This window comes from Centruroides vittatus, unplaced genomic scaffold (assembly GCF_030686945.1).
Source record: "Centruroides vittatus isolate TY-2023 unplaced genomic scaffold, ASM3068694v2 contig_2672, whole genome shotgun sequence".
Classification (NCBI taxonomy): domain Eukaryota; kingdom Metazoa; phylum Arthropoda; class Arachnida; order Scorpiones; family Buthidae; genus Centruroides; species Centruroides vittatus.
In genome coordinates, this window is record NW_027121702.1 from 33,920 (window position 1) to 55,623 (window position 21,704).

General features: G+C 30.9%; 1 protein-coding gene and 1 long non-coding RNA gene across 2 annotated transcripts; both read left to right on the top strand.

Annotated features, from left to right (window-relative positions):
- The first annotated feature begins 257 nt into the window (after window positions 1-257).
- On the top strand, window positions 258-8,669 carry LOC136971656 (apolipoprotein D-like). Its single transcript, XM_067266123.1, has 5 exons — window positions 258-420; window positions 1,830-1,957; window positions 5,652-5,746; window positions 8,207-8,314; window positions 8,387-8,669. The coding sequence occupies exons 1-5, from the start codon at window positions 259-261 to the stop codon at window positions 8,524-8,526; spliced, it is 633 nt and encodes a 210-aa protein (XP_067122224.1). The 5' UTR covers window position 258; the 3' UTR covers window positions 8,527-8,669.
- A 1,324-nt stretch (window positions 8,670-9,993) lies between these two features.
- On the top strand, window positions 9,994-19,515 carry LOC136971661 (uncharacterized). The gene is made up of 2 exons (XR_010880199.1): window positions 9,994-10,082; window positions 17,379-19,515. It is a non-coding gene; the product is annotated as an uncharacterized lncRNA (long non-coding RNA).
- Window positions 19,516-21,704: the final 2,189 nt, after the last annotated feature.

A 21,704-nucleotide genomic window follows, 5' to 3' on the forward strand; every position in this document is an offset into this window, starting at 1 on the left:
AAGAGTTTACAATTATATTTTTTTTTATTTAAATGACAACTTATGATTCATTATTCTATATTTATTGTTTTGCATACTTCTTACATGCACACTGCATACCTTACTCAGGTTACTTATATAAAATCTTTCTTAGTTATAAATAAGGAAATCCGTCTTAACATGGTTGGATTTAAAATATTATCAATCAGATAACTGACCCGACTTACCTGTGACGTAATTAAATAGATCCAGTTCCTTGTTCGGGTTCATCTATAAAAGATGAGAGATTCCAAAAAAGTTTATTTCAAAAGCATCACCATGGAGAAAATTGTGTCTGGTTTCATTCTGATTCTTTGTCTTACCAGTTTTGTAAAATGTCAATCATATTTTTCCAGCAGTTGCCCTTCTCCAGCTCCAATGAACGATTTTAATATCACTGCAGTAAGTATTCGAAATTCATTTTTAATACAATAAAATATTTAAACCATTTTATAAAAACTAACTTAGTAAATTTTATAATATAATTTCTAAATTTATCAATTATTATAAAATAAATTTTTCTCTTTCTTCAAGTTATTATTTTATAGTTTGTTATTTCTTTAACTCAGTTATTACCTAAGTAATAAAAAATATCAATATGTAGAAATAGATTTTATTAATCACTAATTCCTGCTCAATCTTTAGTGACATTATTCAGATGTATATAAAGAACGAAATATTAGCGATGATCAGTGAGACAAGACCCCTAAAGAGGTCAGGTTCATGGCTATGCTTTGGTATACTCATGTGTTAATGTGGTCTTAAATCTTCTAATTATACAAGTATAAAAGTAATATATTGTTAATATCAGTAAAATGTTGATATAGTAAACATAGTAAATGACTATATAAATAGATAAATATTAGTTACTACTTATACTATTTATATTTATTTATTAAGTACTACTTTCTCTTATAAATATATACTGTATACTAATATTAATACTGTTACTCGTGAAGTAAATTGAACTAAAACAGTAACAAATCAAAAAGTTTATACTTTTTAGTTTAATTATTTGTTAATCATATATATACTCCATATATATTCGAAACATTCTGGAACTTTAATGAATGACTAACCACCAAGTTGTTTTCTTTGTCTTGTTATCATGACTTTATTGCAGAAAAATTATTTATTTCATCTCTTTTAACTTGTTATATTATATGTATTATATTTGTACGTTTATAAATAGTATTAATATCGTATCGATAATAATAATTAAAATACATCATTCTCATTGCTTTATATATTTGTAATGAAGTAAACAAAATGAAGAAAAATTTATAATTGTTTTCGTATTTGAAATGTTTTCTTTAATTTACAATAAAATAAAAAACTACTAGTTTAAAATAGTATGATTCGGATAAATTTGATTGTCATTTAACATCAGGAAATCTGATTTTAACGTTTAAATGCTGATTTACTGTTATTCTTGTATGCTTTTTAAGATAAAGTAAATATATTATTTTTATCTCCTCATTTCATCAGATATCTGATGAGGGAGAGAGATGATGATAATGATCTGACTCAAGTTCAATGTCTGATCAGATCCTTCGTTAGACCTTGAACTCGAAACTTCCGCAAAGTTTCAATGTCAGGTCAGGTCAATGACTGGTTCAGCATTGACACATCCTGATGAATGGTCCTGAAAGTAAGGAGCGGTTATCTTTCCATTACCACACCTATTTTTATGAACTTCAAATATTTGTTAATTATACATATAATTATTTTACATTTCTATATTAATTTATGACTAGTTTATTTATAGTTAACGAAGTTTTAATTTTATAAACGTGATATTTTATTTTTAGTTTACAGGAAAATGGTATGAAGTAGAAAGTACTCGGTCTATATTCGAAACATTCTGGAATTGCCCAACTACCACAATATCAATTACTGGGGAAGGAACGGAAATCGAAAGAGGAGGATATATTTCACTGTAAGCTAACATATAATTAATTAAACTTATTTAATATAGAAAAAATTTATTTTGAAATAATTTTATTCATTTTTAATATAAAATAGATTTCAGATGAGATTTACTTCGGAAAAGAAAAATACTAATGTTATTGAGTGTTATTTATTTTTAAGAACTCAACTTAGAACTCAATAGTTTAATTTTTACTGTTATATATACAATCAGCGGCAGACTAAGGCTAAAGCGGGCCCTAGGCAACATTGTAATTCCGGGCCTATTTTTCAGTCATGACACATACTTTGCGTTTGGTAGTTTGGTTTTAAAGCATATAATATGTAGTTCTATTTAATTGTCGGATTCCAAGAAAAAAATAATATACATGTACAAAAATTAAATAAACATAATTTATTAAAACAAACAATAATACTGAAACAAATATACCCAGATTGATTAGTTATATTGCCTTTTTTCTCACTTTTAATTCTGCAAACTCGTCAATTAGTTTGTCATAATTAATAGAGTTAATTAATAACTCTTTTTCTATATAAAGTAATGATAAACTATTTAATTTTTGTTGGCCTAATGTGGATCTTAAAAATTTTTTTATTCTGGCCATTACTGAGAATGATCTTTCACCGCTTGCATTGCTTATTATTGGAAGGGTTAAATAAATTCTCAGAATTATGTTTAAATTAGGGAATGTTGAAATAATAATATTTTCCTGAATAAATGACCACATGGATACAGGCGAAATAATATTTTCTTTACTTATAAAAGTCTTAAATTGTAATACTTCATTTTTCAGTTCTGCTAGGTTTAAATCTTGTTCATAACATTTTAATTCCTCTATTGAAGTCACTAACATCACTATCATGAAAAATTGTTTTGAATTTATTGTTAATAGTTTTATATCCCTCAGATCTTTGTTTAATGTTGCTAATTAAAGAATAGCATACAACAAAAAAAATATTAACTTTAATATGTTCTTTGCCACTGAATCTTATTTCATGTTCTGGAATTTCATCATGAAATAGTTTTCGTATTTTCTGCCGTTTGTTATCATTAGTATATGCGATATTTTTAACTTTTTCTGCTTCTTTTTCTAAATTGTCAAAATCATCTCTAACAGTTTGTATGAAATCTATCAATGAATCATATATTAAAACTGCTGTATTTAGGTATTCGTCTTTTTGTTGAAGAGTCTTGTTTGAAGCATCTATTCTCTCTAAAATCTTTTCCCATATAGTAAGTAACAGTACATACTCAAATGTATCAAGTTTTTTATGTAAATCGGCAGCTTCGGACCTTGTTAATGGTTTTTCATCTTTGTTTGAGGAAAAATGACGTAAACAATGTTTAATTTCTTCATAATTTTCCTTTAAGGATTTCACAGCATCGGAACGAGCAGACCACCTGGTGTCACAAATAGGTTTAATACTCAAGTGTTTGCTCTTACAAAATTTTTGTAATGCCTTCCACCTATGTGTTGAATTTAAAAAAAAAAATACGTACAATTCCTGAACGATATTGAAAAAAGTGGTCATTTCCATGCAACTTTCGGCAGCAGCGTTTCCAATTAAATTTAATGAATGATTTGCGCATGGTATAAAATGGGCAGAAAAAATATGTTGTTTTATTCTGGATTGGAGTCCCTTATATTTACCTGACATATTAAACGCATTATCATAACTCTGTCCCCGACAGTTAGTGATGTCTAAATCTATATTATTTAAAAATTCTAAAATAACTTTCTCTAACTTTTCACCCGTATGAGAAAATATAGGTAGAAATCCCAAAAATCTTTATTTTATACCACTTGGAAGAACATAGCAAATAATGACGGTCAGCTGATCTACGTGAGATATATCAGGTGTTGAATCAATAATTAGAGAGTAAAATTTGGCTTCCTTTATTTCGTTCACTATTGTGAGTTGTAAATTTTTCGATATAATAGAAATAAATTCATCACATATTGTAGATGATAAATAGTTTATAGTACCGGTGCCGCAGTTTGCATATTTTTTCATGTGTTCCCGCAAAAATGGATCGAACTCGGATAAATATTCCAAAGCGCCTATATAATTACCATTATTTTCACTAAAAAATACTTCATTTTTACCACGAAACGCTAAAGAGTATGAAGAAATAAATTTGATTGTCGCTACCACACGTTTAAGTACTTCCCTCCAATAATTTTTTTCATTTATAATTTGTTTTTCCAGTTCAGTGTCAATGCGTCCGGTAATTTTAGATCTTGTTATAAAAATTAAAATGGAGTTAATGTGGTCACTGGAATTTTCATGCTCTGACAATTTTTTATGTACATTTTTCCAATCATTCGTCCCTTTTGTCATTAGCGTTGTTTGCTTGGAAAATAATTTACAGACGTAACAGTACAATAAGTTGTTGGTTTCAGTAAAAGCCAACCAATCTCTTTTAACTTTTTCCCCGCTATTAATAGTTCTGAAGAAGGAGGCAATAGTTAATTTTCTTGTGATTTGTTTTGACCCTCCGTTGCATCGAATAGAAGATGATTCCAAAGATCCATTTATTGATTTTGGTGGATTTTTTATATAATACTCTCGCATGGCGTCTGTTAAGTATTCTGGCCATAATGCAATATCGTTTACAAAACTCTTAGTTTCATCATTACTTTGAGATGATTTTAAATTTATATTTTCTCCTTTTGTTTCATCTTCACAAACGGAATTGCTTGGTTTCTCCTGCTGGTCTTTTTGCGGAATAGTTTCGGACACAAATGATGTTTCTGGAGTTTGAGCAGGTGAAATTTGTGAAAATGATGACGATTGTTGTAATTGTTCTCCATCTACAGTTAAAAATTTGACCAACGATCTTTTCATTTGTTTTGCCACTTTATCTCTATCTGCTTTTCGTTTTCTTTCTTCACTTCCACTTAAATGTTTATAGGAACTCATTTTAAAGACCACGTACTAAAAGAAAGAAGAAAATGATCTTCAATTAAATTTATTTTTACTCAATATCACAATCACAAACAAAATCACAATTTGTGGTATTTTATATTATATATTATTTTAATTAAATAATGTAATACTTTTATAAAAACTTACATTTTTATTTTAGGAATTCCAGAAAGTATTAACTGTAAATCTAAAACAATCTATTTGCAATCAAGTCTAGGTACTTAAGTCTTAATTGCACAATTTTCAATCACAACTCACATAAGATGCAATACGTTCAGGAAACACTGATTTTAAATAGCTACGTTTGGCTTTTTAAACACGTGCATAGTAAAGGCTCGATAGGCGCGAGGCTCGATCGTATTTACACACATCGACACTCGCGGGCGTGGATGCATAAGCACGGGAACGCTCGTCCACACTTGTCGACTTTATCAATCAACGATTCGGCATAATTTGGATACGTTTCAGCAATAATTATGAATATCACGTTTTTCTGTTAAATAAAAATAAAAATTAATTATAAAAATTAAAAAATTAAAAACCTAATTTTCGGGCCCCAAAAATTACGGGCCCTTAGTCCGCCCCTGGATGTAGTGTTGTTCTTCAGTGCTGCATAGTGTTTTGAAAGAATGCAATGAGTGATGGATGTATTTTGTACATGTGTAGAATGGGTAGTAGCAATCTGTGTGGAACGCTGTCGAATGCTTTTCTGTAGTCTATATAATAGATAACTAATATGTGTACGATAAGTAATTTGTGTCCATTATTTACAGGCTTAACAGAAACTTTTACAATAGAATCGTTCATACTAAATTAAATACTCCCGATACTAGAAGACCTGGAAGATTGGAATTTAATTTTCCTGGACGTAAGTTTATTTTAATTAATGTAGGCTATAAGAATTTATGTTTTCACAAAAAGTAATTTAAAAACGTCACATGAATTCTGTACACTCAATCAGAATCAGAGGCCAAGAGAGGCCAAGTCACCTATCTCTTCGAGAATCCAATACATTACTACTCAAGAAATTCGATTGAATGAATAATTTGTAACAAATGTTTTTGAAACTTTTTATGTATAGAGCCCGGTCTAAATCGGCTTGTTGATTCCAACACATTTTTATTCCTTTTCCAATTGAAATATATCTAAATGACTGAATAGAACAATTGAAAATATTTCAAACATACTTTAAATCGTTTTTTCCTTCTTCTTTTCATGGAATTTTACAACATTAACCCTGTAGTTGCTCCCGTAATCAATTTATAGCCACAAAATTTTCTCTCAAAATTACTATTGTATTTGAGTTCACGTCATGAACTCACTTAAGAGTTCATGTCTTAATGATTTTCTGATGACATAAACTTTATCATGAACTTCATGATAATAATTTACTGATTCAGAAACATCAGCAAGATAATTATGTCAAATATAATAGTAGTTCTCAAAGTGTGGTCCAGCTAGTTATTTGTATAAAATGCAATTCAATGCTATTTACCTGCGAAAAGAATATTTTAATGTACAGTACTATGTAATTCTTGCATTAGATTACTGAATAGACAAAGTGATTTGACATCCATGTGAAGTAATTTTTACAGGTAAGAAGTGGACACAAGATATACTATACGAGATCCGCACTTCGTCTGTGACTCAGTTTACGGACCATATAACTGAAAACCGCTAAAAAATAAAAAAAACGTCGTACAAACAGTAATAAAAGAAATACAGTAGAGCATCCGATTCAATTAAGGACTGGGGTTGGTCGGATAACTGAAAAAACGGATAACCGAAAAGTATGAAAAAATACATTCTTAGTATACTATATTAGTATATCCCATGTAATTAGTACATTAGTATATCGCTATTAACCTACTTCGCGTTGAATTTTCATCGATGTTAAGCCTAACAAAAGTTCTTTTTAAAATAATAATCGTCGCTATTGTATCTTTAAAAATTATTTCTTTATTTTGCACAAAGTAAATACAGTACTGTACTGTTTATTGAAAAATACAGTATAAAACAATATATATATTCGGGTTACATATTTTACATAAAGTAGGCCTATACATTAGAAAAAGAAGTCCAAAATTTTCTTTTGCTTCACAGCTGACCCTCGTTTTTTTGCCGCTAAATCTCGCACACGTTTTAAAAACAGCAATTGGATAGCGTCTTTAAATAAAATTAAGCATCGTTTAAATACTGGCCTCCCTTTCATGGTCGAACCAGTGTTGCCAGCTAAAATACGCAAAAATTTAACAAAAATAATATTAAAGTAGCCAAGACATAGCCAAATATTGTAGCGCCACATCACTAGCAGACACTTGAATTTGCCGACTAGAACGCGGCCGGTTAACCGATGTGTCGGTTGATCGGGTGTCGTATAATCGATGCTGTACTGTAATAATTGTAATGTGTATGAGGAAGATGCTTCTAAACTTCGAACATGTCAAATGTAGTTTAAAAAGTTCCGTTCTGGAAATTTTACAGATTGCGTTTATGCTTCGATCGCATTTTTTCATTGCACGCGCAGTTCGAACTCCGAAGCAAACTTTTGTCGAATTTTGCGTTCGAAGTTAGAGTCGTTTGAAGTACTAGGTACCACTGTAAATTTAAAATATATAAATACTATATATATTATTATTTTAATTTATTTTTATTTCGTATAATTATTCTGTAGATGTTTACGAATCAGTAAAATATTATCGTAAGCTCTTAATGTTGTATAAGATTAGTGAATAACAAAATACACCTCAGAACATCTTTCTGGCAAGATTTTATTGATCGTACAATACAATGTTTTATGATCGGTGTTTACGTAAGAAAAATTTATAGTTACGTCCCAAAAATGCAATATAACATTTTAAACAAAACAATATGTGGGAAAAGTCTACAGTTAGATTTCAGATGCGATCAACGAAACGTTAGAATTAAGTAGGCCTATAGATATGTTGAAGTAGTCTTTGAACTTCCAGTGTTCAAAGAATAGAACCGCTTGGCCACTGATGGGTCCCAGAGTTTATTTGTAATAAATAACTATTTAAATAAGACAGCAATTTAGTCCTTCAATGGTTAAATGACTTTTGATCATATAGGATTGTTTTATTAATAATTTTGTAATGATGATAATATTAATTTTAATTAATTTAACTGAAGACGTGTGAAAAATAAATAATTTATTAACATTTTTATTAAAATTTATAGGTTAAAATTATCAAAACTATCAGCATTTATGAAATTGTTTGTTTATTTATTTTTTAATTTTATTATTATTCAAACTAGTTTTTTAAACTATTTGCATTAATTTTATTTTTTTTGGTAATTCCTCTTGCAGTTACCCAACCTTTAAAATACGTAATACTAGATACAGATTATGACAACTACGCTTTGACATGGAGTTGTTACGAATTTAGACGACTTGGGGGCACACTTGGCCATTTCGGTAATGAGAATATTCGTTAAATTCTTCATTATTATGATTTTGTTTTTTGTCTAATATTTACTTATTTTACAGAATATATATGGGTGCTGTCAAGACATGTACATACTGATAAGGAAGTAAAACAGAAATTGTATACGGCATTGGATGATAATGGAATTCGTCGATTTTATATAACCAAAAACAGAATGGATGAGTGCCATAGTAAACCATAATTTGGAAGGATATTTTGATTTAAAAAAAGAAACAGCTTTTACAAAGAATTCTAATTAACTTAATACCTCTTTATACGCCTATATTTATTTATTTATTTGTAGTAATTTTAATATAGTTTAGATTTTCCGTTTAATAAAATTTATTTTTCGTGTAAAATTTAATTAAATGTTGCGGTTTTTTTTATAAGAAAAATGTTTATAATAATATAAAAATGTTGATTAGGTATACGCACTATATTATTTGTTACTAAGGGAAAGTCTGGGTTCTCATCCATTCTGAAACCAGAAGCGCCCATATATTGCGGCACTTGGAGCGCATGTCCTCCCTTTTCGTCTGAGTTACTCTTTTCCTAATCACCAAAGGTGCCTCAAATTTCATTATTAACATTATTGACAAACAATAGAAAGTTCACGATTTCTAGCCTATTCTGCAAATATAAAAGAAACTAATGAACGATATTTATCTATTGTCCCATGCAACTTTATCGTATGTTGACCAACACTTGGTCTTGAAAATCAGGAATGATCTTTGTTTTCAAGGCCAAGTTAGTTCCATGTTGCAACCAAAGCCATCTATGGGTGCACTGATTCGACCTTAAAACATAGTTTTTCTATAGTCATGCGGGTGCTCCGCAGACTATAGAAAAAGGGGCATCATACATTATGCAAGTCAAAACGTCTGAAACGCACCATTTATGACAGATTCAAATTGGCTCGGGTAATTCATCGCGGGTAATTCAGCTTTCTATCTTTCACACATTTTCGCCGAAACTATTACGAATTTGTCCTTGTAAAAAGCAAAAATTTGTTCCGGATAAATTGTCCTTACTGTGTTGAATGTCGTACGCGTCAAATAATAATTTAAAAACTTTAACAATAACAAAAAGCTTTAAGGATTTTAAAAGTTTTTGGTTTTATTTTATTTCTAAAATTTATTTATAAATTTAAAATGTTTATTTGTTAGAAGGTATCACGATATTACATAAGGTATAAGATTAGTTAAATCATCACAAACGTTTTTTTTTTTTTTTTTTTTTTTTTTTTTTTTTTTCGTCGTTATTGACGGCCGGATGGCCGAGCGGTAAAGGTGGCAGCCTACCGCTCTGGGGGACCCGGGATCGAATCCGAACGGGTCGAATAATCCCCAGGAATTTTTCGGGGGGTGGTCCGTTCGGATATGTCGGGCCCCGTCCCTCACCACCCGGTCGCCCCATTGTGGGCCTGGCCGAACCCATAATGGGCCTTCTAAAAGAGGCCCTCTTAGTGCCCACAGGGCGGAAAGAGTTAAAAAAAAAAAAAAAAAAAAAAAACGTTTTTCGTCACGGGGGAAAAAAACAAAAAGTAGAAACGGCGACACCAGGAATTCGTAAATCGTGGCGAAATTTTTGTTATTGTTATGTATGGTGGAAATAAGGGGTTGAAGCCCACGGGGCAAGCCTCTAGTCATAATATATTGAATATATTATTACGAAAATAAGTAATAACTGTTGACGTCATCAAATCCGACATTTTATCCAGAAGGGGGCGCGGGAGTTTGTTTATTTTCTAATTGTCAGGTGAGGTTTTTCGAAAAATGAATTATATCAATGAGTTAGGTATTGAATTCGAAAAGTTAATAATTTATAACAAATTAGAAATTATTTGACGTTCGTTAGCTAGATTTTGAACTAAAATTTGGCTATCGTTCATATGTTATTCATAATCGATTATTTCTCTTTAATAACAATTGTTAATGGCTTTAATATATAAAATCTTTAAATTAATGCAGAAATTTCACAATATCCGTTTAACAAACAAACGTCAATTTCATTAAATATAATTACTGATGTATACCTGTCAAATACATTCATTTCTACTTCCATTTGTCATTGATAATAGAGAAGTGAATATTTCTTGTTAACAACAGTAAATTTCTTGTTATTTTTTGTTTACAGATGAAAACAAAAATTATAAAGGTTTTTAATGTTAACAAGAAATTTATCTAAGGTTGTATATGTAGTCCACAACACCTTAGATATAAGAACAGTAATTTTTTCAGTAAGATTGCAGCTGTGAATGACACTATTGGGACCTTAACAGAGCTGTAGAGCAGTGATTTTCAACTGGTGTGCCATAGAAATTTAATTGTAGGTTCAAGTGTACTATGAGATAAAAAAGATCGAAAAACACTGCTGTAGAGCATGTCCACAGGAGCAAAAAAGTCAAACCATATCTCTATATATGACCCTTCAAGAGATATAACCCCTGAAATCAGCTTACTTTCAGGCACTATAGGGAGTCATGCTGCACCAGTAGTGCAGTCAGGATTTAATCTTGGGGAGCCAAGTTGAATGGATAAAAACATTTTTAATGTGGAATTCAATAAAATTCCCACCTTATGAACTATAGAAATAGAAGACATGACACAATATAAATACAAAAAATAAATTTTAATTAGGAAAAGATTTTTGGTAAATTTTCTAGTGTTCTTTTTTCTTTGGAGGATTCTAGGGACCCTTGGCACCCCTCAGTGGCCACTTTGCTGAAACTCCATTAAACCTATCATGTGTTTAACAGATACCCAGCACAGTGGTCAGACATTCTAATGATATTTATTGGTAAAAAATAAAGAAAAGTTTAACATGCAACCCTTTGCGAAATATTCACTTCCAAATGTGGAACCCTAATGGTGCCGGTTCCAGTGTTGCCATCTTGCTTGTGGACATCATGTTTGCAAGCAAGTTGTTTTAGGCATGTCAATCAGTGCCTTTAACGTAAATAATAAATGCATTAACTTCTACTGACTGAAAACAGCTTTTACCTTGAACCAGTACTACTGCCTATTCTCCATGCCCCATATCTATTTGTGTACTTTGGTGCAAGTGATATTGGGCTTCCTGATGGCTTGGAATGAGCTCCACAAATCCCTAAAACTGTGTAATATCAAGTGCTCCACGAACAATCAAGTGGGGTACTCGAGTGGATCTAGGTTTTTCGGGGCCTAGGGCTAATTGAAGTCCAATGGGGCCCCATTTTTTGTTAATACAAATAATACTAGAAATTGCCATTATTATTATATTATTAATATTAACTATTTTTTACTATACGATAAGTGCTCATTGTTAATGAAAAAGTATTAAAAATTTATGATGATAATTTAATTTTTGTGGGCCCTTGACACTTGGGGGCCCAGGGCTTAAGCCTTATTAGTCCCTATGTAGATCTGCCCCTAGGGATATTCAAAACTAGCATAGTCATCTGGGCTGAATAGTGAAATGTGATAGTCCTAGCAGAGTGCATAGCATGACTCCTGATTGTATCCTGGAAGGCTGATTTCGGGGGGTTATATCTCGCAAAGGGTCGTACGTATGTAGAGATATGGTTTCTCTAACTTTTTTGCTCCTATAAGCATGCTCTACATATCTGCTAAGATCCCAACAGTGTTATTCATATTTTCAATTGTGCCATTTTTTCTACACTTTTAGAAGAAATTCTAACTCCAATTCTTCATTTTTCAAACAATTTATTATAAAACAAAAACAAGTACTTCATAATTTTCCAACTAATAAAGAAAGCTTTACAAGATTGTATTGACATTTCTCCAGAAAACTATAAGATCGTGTTAAATTATTTTGCTGCTTTAGCCAGGAAATTTAAGAGTGGAGTTTGAGATTTAGGAAATGTTAATAATTCTCTGTTGCTTGTAGAAAATCTCTGGGACTGTAAGTCTCACAACAGCAATTATTACTCAATTAACTGCATTTGGACATGATTTTTCAAAGCTAATGAGTTCAAAAATGATACAAATATACAATTATATCTTATTTTTAAAGAAAGGAGTAAGAGAAATGAGTATGCGGAGTTTTGGAAATTAATGCCTGACAAACACAAGACTTTACAAAAATGTGCCTACCTGATTCTCACATTTGCATCAATGTATCTTTATGAATTATTTTATTCTAAAATGAAATATGCAAAGAACATATATAGAAATCAGCTCTTATCAATTCCTACTTCATGATGTATTGAGAGCAGCATTTAGCATTTATAAACCTGATTTGTCTAAAATAGTCAAAAGTTTGTGTCAACATCAAGTGTTACACTAATTTTTAAATAAATGCTTGGTTACATTTAGGTTTTGAGTTTTATTTTTTTAGTTATTATATTTTGTTCATGGAGTACTATGTTGAAAATATATGAATGTGACCCATGGAAACCAATTCCATGGGTCACATTCCATTGAGTATTGCTGGTTAGCAATCAAATGCAACCAAATTTAATATGGTGACATTTCAAGACATGCTAAAGATATTTCCATAAAAAATTTAATATCAAAACCACCACTATGGTACTTTTGGTGTTGCAAACAATAAACATTGTATTTATACACAATATTCATGTTATACACAGTCTTAGTAATGCAGGAGATACTGTTCATTGTGGTCCCTATTCTGAAGCTGTAGTCTCCTGTGAATCTTCTCATATGTAGTATGACACTGTCTTTCAAAGCTGTCAAATTTGTAATATGTCCCTAATAAACAGGACTGTCAAGAAGGGGAAGCTGGAGATTCTTCCTCTGGTCCAGAGAAAATTTAGTAATTCCTATCCTTAAAAAATTAATGTTTTTTTACTAACAAAAAATAAAATTATTTCAGACTGCTCTTTATTAATAAGGAGACATTCTACATATTACATTTGTTTAAAAAAACCAAAAGAATCTCACTAAGAAGCCAAAGGAGCATGTTCTACAAGCTCTTGACAGCCTGTTAATAAGTCACACGTTTTAAATGTCCCCACAACTAAAATCCACATGGATTAAATACAGAGAACAAGATGGCCAGGCACTAGGAAACACAACTAATCATTTGGTTATCAATGAAATGTTGCAGAAACTGTTGCATACAGCATCTAATACATGAAGGCATTCCATCTTGCACGATAATGGTTAACTCAAAGTGTTATTGCTGTTAGATAGGATAGAAGGATAGAACCATTGATCATCTGTGTCACAGGCTCATTGGGACTAGATCTTCAAAAAAGAATGGTCCAAGGATAAATGTGGCTGTGAATTTATATCAGACTGTAACTTTAGGTGAGAGTGAGTGCAGTGGAATTTGTTGGTAAACATTAGGATTTTTCACAACAGTCAGGATATTTACTGTTTCACTGAGGTGAAAATGTGTCTTATTACTTCACATCATCTTCCATGGCCACAAGGCCACAATACATTCATTTCCTTTTTGGCAAGAAAGTCAATGCAAAGATCAATTGGACTTTTATGTTGGCAGCAAACAGCTGCTGGTTGTGGCTGATCTTATATGGAATTCCAGAAAAAACTTGTAAAGTATGATCCTATCCATCACCTCAATACTAGGAACTTTTCTCTATCCAATTCTCCTTCGAATCCAACCTCTTTCAAATCACCAAGACTTTTTCCTTATTTATCACTCTGGAATTCACCTCGCTTCGAAATTTGCCTTGATTGCTCTCACTCTATTGGAAGCTCACCTTGCTTTCATTCTGTCAGAAGCTCACCTCGATCTCTGTCTCGGGTCTTGCTTGTATTATATTCTGAGGTGATGTTACAATTATATTCTGGAACCACTCCCTCATTTACATACTTAAACATCTAACAATATCTTTGCATCTTTTCCCTGGTCAGCTTGTTTCTGACAATTTTGCTAAATACTTTTACATTAAATTTTATCAGGCTTTTTACACATTCAAGATGTCTTTCTTATTAAGCACTTTAGCGAGTTCTCTATGCTAGGTGTGTGTGGGGTCCCCCCCTTTTTTGCGGAACTTCCTTCAAACTTCCGAGTCTGGGAGCGCAAATGTGCGTTAGTTTTCCTACAGCACTTCGTCTGGTCGGGTGAGTTGGTTCTTCTTTGTTTTTTTTTTCTTTTTGTTGCAGAGGTGAGTAGGGAATCTTTGCCCTAACTAAACATAAGCCCCCAAAAATAAAATATAATTAAAGAAAATAAAAAAAATAGAAACAAAAAATACAGCTTGAACTTGGTTCCTTACAAACTGAATTTTTTAAACTAACAAAATTAATGGAATTGTGTCAAATTTGACTCTCTGAGAACAAAACAAAGCACTTGGTAGGTCTCAATGGTGTAGACAGCCACTCAGATCAAAACAGAATTGGATGAAGTTTATGGGAACTCTGCACCAGCATTGAAGACTGTTTATTTCTGGATAAAACATGTCTGAAAATGCACTGAAGTGCACCCTGGATTCAATTGAAGTAACCATGATGAAAATCATTGAAAAAATCCATGATATTGTTACAGAAGACTGCCAAGTAAAAGTGCATGAGATTGCTGAAACTGTACATATCTCAACTGAATAAGTGCACAATATTCTGCATGAAAAATTGTAGATGAAAAAGCTGTTACACAATGGGTGCCATGATTGTTAACTGTTGACCAAAAACACGTGAAAGGACATTTCAACTGTATTTGGAGATGTTTAACCACAATCCGCAGGACTTTTTGCATCAATTTGTGATTGTTGGTGAAACATGGATTCACACTATAAACCTGAGATGAAGCAACAGTCAAAGCAGTGGGCAATGAGTGGTGAAAGTGCATGAAAGTGCACTGAAGAATGTGAAGACTGTTTTGTCAGCTGGGAAGGTGATGGCCAATGTTTTCTGGGATTCCCAAGGAATCATCCTGGTTGACTACTTGGAGAAAGCAAAAACAGTAACAGGAGCCTATTATGAAACATTATTGGACCATTTGAAAGAAAAGCAGAAACAAAAACAAAAGTGGCCAAGATTGGTGCACACAAAAGTGCTCTTTCACTGAGAAAATGTGCCATCCCACAAATCAACAGTTGCAATAGCAAAATTACATAGATTATGCTTTAAATTAATTTCTAATCAACCCTGTTCTCCAGACTTGATCAGACTTCTTCCTGTTCCCAAGCTTAAAAATTTGGCATGGTGGAAATTAATTCTCCTCAAATAAAGATGTCATTGCTGCCATCAATGTGTATTTTGCAGACCTTGACAAAACCTGCTTTTCTGATGGGATTAAAAAATTGGAAACTAGCTGGACCAAGTGTAAGGCTCTCAATGGAGATTATGTTGAAAAATAAAATTGGTTTTTTCCAAAAATCTGTTTTTAACTTGCTTTTTTACTGTACTTATAAGTATTTTTGAAGAATATATTGCATTTTTTATCTTAATTATTAATGGGATATTGTGCAGCAGCAAGCTGTAAAAAACACATCATCACAAGGGATAAGACTTCTTTTTCTCACTGATAAAGAAGGGTCAGATGGGTGCAAAATTGTAGGAGAGACAAGTATCAACCAACTATGCATTCAAACTGTGTGAGATTAATATAAAATGAAAAGAAATTAGTAAATAAAACATTCAGTTTTAGGAATTTGTTTATTTTTCAGAGACAAAAAATGTGACACCACTCATTTGGGACTGGATGTAATGGGCCAATTCTTTATTGTTTAACAACTGAATTTCAATAATAATAATAATAATCAGATCATAAATACTAAAAACTACAGAAAATACATACTCAAAGATGCAACACACACAAATGACACATGCAGAAAATGTCACATCATGCCAGAAACTATACAATACATCACCTCTGGTTGCAAGCTCTTGGCACAGACAGATTATTTACACAAACATAATCAATTAGCAAATATAATGCACCAAGAGCTTGCAAAGAAACACAAATTAGTAGACTTCCACGAACCATACTACAAATACATTCCACAGACAGTATTGGAAAACAACATGCACAAAATGTACTACGACAGAGCCATAATCACAGATAAAACAATTTACTACAACAGACCAGACATCACACTCATTGACAAACACAATAAAATCACATACATTATAGACATATCCATTCTAAACACTCACAATATACAAAACGCATGCACTGAAAAAATTAGCAAGTACACAGAACTCGCCCAGGAAATAAGGCATCTGTGGAGGATGGATAGGGTGCTTATTGTACCTGTTGTTCTCTCCTCTACAGGTGTCATACTACACACACTACACAAAAGCCTGGGCACATTACAATTGAATAGAAACACATACATCACACTACAGAAGGCCACTATATTGAATACATGTCATATTGTGAGAAAATTCCTGAATACAGACACACACACTGATACACTTCTTTAATTTCTGTTTGGGTTACTATGCCTTGACTTTGGTCCCAGAATAGTACACCGCCACCGGTGTTAACCGAGTATATCTCACTTAACCCAACATAATAATAATAATAATAATAAACAATACTTAAAAGATTAGATTGTAGGTTAGGGTAAAAATTGGGTTTAATGACTCCCACATGAAAAGAAATAAACAAAATGTTATTCATATGCTGCATTGCAAAGACCACTGTCACATCTGTTCACTAGGGAAAGAATGCAGAGTTTTGTAATGTAATTAATATAAATAAAACTTTTAGGTTCATTTTGAAGAATCACAATTTGAATTAAAGAGCAGGGCCATGACTAGAGCATTTGATTCCAGGAGTAAACTTAGCCCCAAAATGGTGGAAGCATTGGAAACATTGCTGTTCCGACCATATGTCTATAGATCTTGAGTCTATTAAATATATTATACAGTAGTAATTTAAATAGTATATTTAATTTTATATAATTTAAAATAACATTATTTATTTTCCTTAATTTTATTTATGTATTGTATTTTTCCCTTGTATATATTAATTAAATAATATAAACTGTCACAGAATGTTTAAGTTCTTTTTAAAATTATAATTTAAAAATACAGATTATGTTCTTAGATATCATTGTTTCAAAAATAATTATTATTTTGCATTAATTAATAAAAGTTGTTATTTAAATCATTTTAGATAATTGTTTCATCATGAGAAACATAGATACTTGGAAAAATCAGTTGATGGACTGGGTTGCTGATAGGCCATGGGAGTTCCTACTTTATATTCTTGTTAGTCTTTCTCCCTTCTTTATTGCAAGTCTAGTGTTATCTATGAAGCTGTCTAAAGAATTAGCCATTACTAATCGAAAGTTAGAGAGTAAACGTTATGCTGATCTCCGGGATGAAGACGAAGAAAAATTCAAAATAGACTAAGAAGTAACACATTATTTAAAAACAGTGCAAATGTACAGATTTAGAAGACACGCTCATACATATTTTAATGCACAAAAAAATTTTTGTCGTGTATCTGAAGATCACCTAGTCAATATAAATTTTTAAATTAATTGACATTTCAGAAACAAATCAGAGAATTCATAAAATGTTAAGTGAGGAAATGGCTTTATGATTTCATATTTGATATATTTTTTAATTGTCTTATATATAAAACCAAAACATCAATTATTCATTTTTATAATTATAAAACTGAATATTTTCATTAGTTAGCTTATTAGCTGCAAAGTCAGATAAGAAAACAAAGTTTAATAAATGAAGTTTAAAATTATACTAATTTCAGGACGTAAATCAATAATTATTTGTTAAAATTCAGACAAATGCAGAAGGAAAAAGGAAAAAACAGTTCTGCTGTTACTTAATATTTGACTATTTGAATGTCAAATTAATTTTATTTTTAAAAAATATATTAAATATTCTTCTTGTAGACACTTTTAGAACTCTGATTCATAATATATATTGTAATGTGTTTTAATCTTTTATGCATTTAACCACATTTTTATAATGCACATTTATATCATATTTAATGTTATAAACATATATTCAATTCATATAACATAGAGAACAGCATTAAAGTCATCTTAATGCATATTTTTTATGGTTAAGATTCTCATCAGAAATAAAAATTAGAATTTTAATGATTTTCTGTGTATTACATCTTAAATAACATAAAAAAATTTAATTCTGAGATACAGTTTGTTGTTGTTAGGATTAATTTCAAATTTCATTCGATTGTATTGTCATGTTTGTAAATGATTTCACATTATTTCAATTTTTAATTCATAATTACCTATAACAAGATATCCCAAAAACCATTTAACTATAGTTTGTGCAAACATCTCAACAATTTTACATGTCAACAATTTGTGAAAGTGTGTCAAAAATTTAATTTGTGTATTGAACAAAGAGTATCACATTTTATATAATTTTTGCAAAGTTTGTAAGTAATAAAATATTTGAAGATGACAGCACGCTATACTTTATAATGATTAATTGACTTTTGACCATTCTATATATGTTAATAGTTATAGAGTTCTATTGTAGAAAACGTTGTAATCAAATTAATTTTATTGCATTTAAAGTTATCTTGTAATAGCTATTTTAGTATATTAAACACGCATAGCCATTCCAGAAATGAACCAAATGATATGTTTATTCTAGAGAAATTCTTGATTTATTCATGTATTGCTTATAAAGCATATTTATTTTTTATTCTGAAATGTTTACACTTTTTATCAGCATTGTTTATATTTGTTTATTTTTAATTTTTTCCTATAATTTTATCTTTATTGTTTAAAACATGCAAAACATTCATTTGCAGTTAGTATGTGACAATATATTTTACCTAACCATTACAGTATTATAAAATATAAATTTTTTGTTTTGTAGTGCCATATAAAAGCACTAATTATTTAAAATTTGATTTTAAAATAACTTAGAATGTTTGTTTAATTTGTAAGTCTTTATAGATTCCTATTTTGCTTAGTATAATAAATTTGTATAAAATTATATTATGAAGTAAAATAACATTCCACTAAAAATGAATGATGCTGTTGGTTATTTTTTTTAATATTTATAATTATATAAAATTACAAATTTATAACTAAGTGCCAATTTATTATGTACAAAACAGTTTAATATAAGATTCTGCATGTAAGACAAAAGAATTTGTAAATTTATTGATATTTTGCCTTATAAAATGTTAGCAATATTATTTTAACACCTTAAAAATATATTATTTCTTTTAAAATAAAATATTTTAAGACACATCAGTTGTGTAAGCTTATAAAGCACAAATAAAGACTTTTTCAAGTATATAATTTGTTCAGTAATTTTGTTCAACCGAAAATCACTTCAAGTCAATTATTTTTGTAATAAAATCCGTAATATAGCACTATTCTCATAAAGCAATGCATACTTTGTACTAATCTTTCCATAAATTTTAGAGAATCCTTTAGTAAGTTGTTGTAATATATATTCATAATAACTTAGTGAAAGATTCTCTAATATTTATGAAAAAGATCAGTACAAAACTCAGTATGCATCACTTTATGAGAGTGGTGGTATATTGAGATATTTACTGTATTATTGTTTATGATGGTTCTTCAGTAGCTGGTAGTTTTTCTGTATTTGTGAATCGTAGTTTACATACCGTATGGCATTTAAAGATGTCTATAACTTATATTTCACCTTAAAACTATACAAACTGTAGCACTTCACAGTGTTCTTAAAAATAGTATAATTATATGTTTAGAAAATGTTAACAGGAAATGAATCTCTCTTTATTCACCATAATAATTGCTACATTAATCTTGTGAATAATAATCATTCTTATTTTTTTATCATTGATGGTGTACAGTACAAGTTTGTGGTTAAAATAGCCTACTTAATGATATAATATTTCATCAATTTATGGATTAAGTGATACAGCTAATCACAGATGGAACAAAGATACTGCTAAATTTTTTCAACTAATCCTAAACTGGTGGAATATCATAATTGTACGGACTTCTATGATAGATAAACGACTGAGAAATGAATTTCAAAAGCCACTAAGACAGCCATAAAAATATTGAATTTCTTAAAAAATTTTAATTGGCTGGAGCAATGGTAAACTATTCGAATCAAGTTTTCTTACAAAAGAAACATTTGCTTTGCATTAAATTACCTATGAGTGAGTTAATTGTTTTAAAATCTTTTTAAACTTTTCGCCCTGTAGGCACTTTTTTCCTCTGAACCCATCGTGGGTTTGGCCAAGCCCACAATAGGGGCAACCGGATGATGAGAGACGGGCCCAACATATCGGGGAAATATTCATGAAAAATTCGGGGTTTTTCGACCCAGGCGATTAAGGTTGACGCTTTAAACTGAATTCACATTAGCACCGCCGGTGCCAGTTTTGACACTCTAAATAACTGGTTATTTGTTGGGTATACACCGTTCCGGCAAAATAAATAATCGCACTTCGGCCGAACGTTAAACCGTATAACCAATAGAGAGGTTTCAAGTCGACATCAAGAGTGACGTCATGAACATGCACAATGTCCGGCGCCGTTTTTATGGTTTGTTTACGCCCGCTTTAGCTGGAGTACTCATGTTGTTTATTCGTCGCGAATATCACTATGGTAAATTATTGTATAATGCTAGTTCACTCAAGAACAAAGAAACGCCATTTTTTAAAATTCTCGGCATTATTTGTCATCAAGGATCGCAAACTGCGGAGCTTTCACGAACAAGGCAATTTGCATGGCTCTGGAAAATTAACCAGAAAAATTTCAATACGGATAAAGTGAATATCAATACAAGAGTTTGTCAGAAACATTTCATTTCAGGTAAACAATAACATTTGATTACTAGTTATCAATAAATGATTAGTTAAACTTTTGCATGAATATCATAAAATGTGTACAAACCGATTGCATAAATCCCTTTGTTAATACCGACAAAATAAACTTAAATAATTTTCACAACCGCAGATTTCAGTTTGAGTATGTAATGATTGTGTTTTAAGTTTATTTTTCACCTTTCAGTTTGTTTTCTTAACCTCTGCTGTACAGTAGAGTTAATATTAAAGTGTTAAGCAAAGTTAATCGCTTAGCAGATGAAGAATTAGAAATGAATTTTGAACCAATTGTCCTTCCAGTCTAATTTACATAAAAACGCATGTATCAGGGGCGTGCCGTCCATGGAAGCTGTGGAAGCACCGCTTCCCTTGTATTTTCTAAAATATAAATCAGAGGCGTACCGAGGGGAGCGTTGGGGGCGGTTCGCCCCGGGTGTCACCCCTTCAGTTGTGACACTCGACTGTGAAAAAATAAGTCGCGAAATAAACCTCGATGACGCGCTTTAACATGAAGTCATGGAAAGTTCGATCGGCAAGATTAACGGATACACGCTAGCCAATATAAACGTTTGTGTTGACATCGCTTATTCGATATAGCGTTCAAGTTTGCTCGAGTACGGACATATTACGATTCAATAATCCGATAGTGTTTTATAAAAGAGTTAA

What these genes read in the sequence shown, in the direction of transcription:
- LOC136971656 (XM_067266123.1), top strand. Translation starts at nt 259, where the DNA reads ATGAGAGATTCCAAAAAAGTTTATTTCAAAAGCATCACCATGGAGAAA. An exon ending in AGAGGAGGATATATTTCACT is followed by an intron (nt 1,958 to 5,651) that starts GTAAGCTAACAT and finishes CATTATTTACAG; the next exon opens with GCTTAACAGAAACTTTTACA. An exon ending in GGGCACACTTGGCCATTTCG is followed by an intron (nt 8,315 to 8,386) that starts GTAATGAGAATA and finishes CTTATTTTACAG; the next exon opens with AATATATATGGGTGCTGTCA.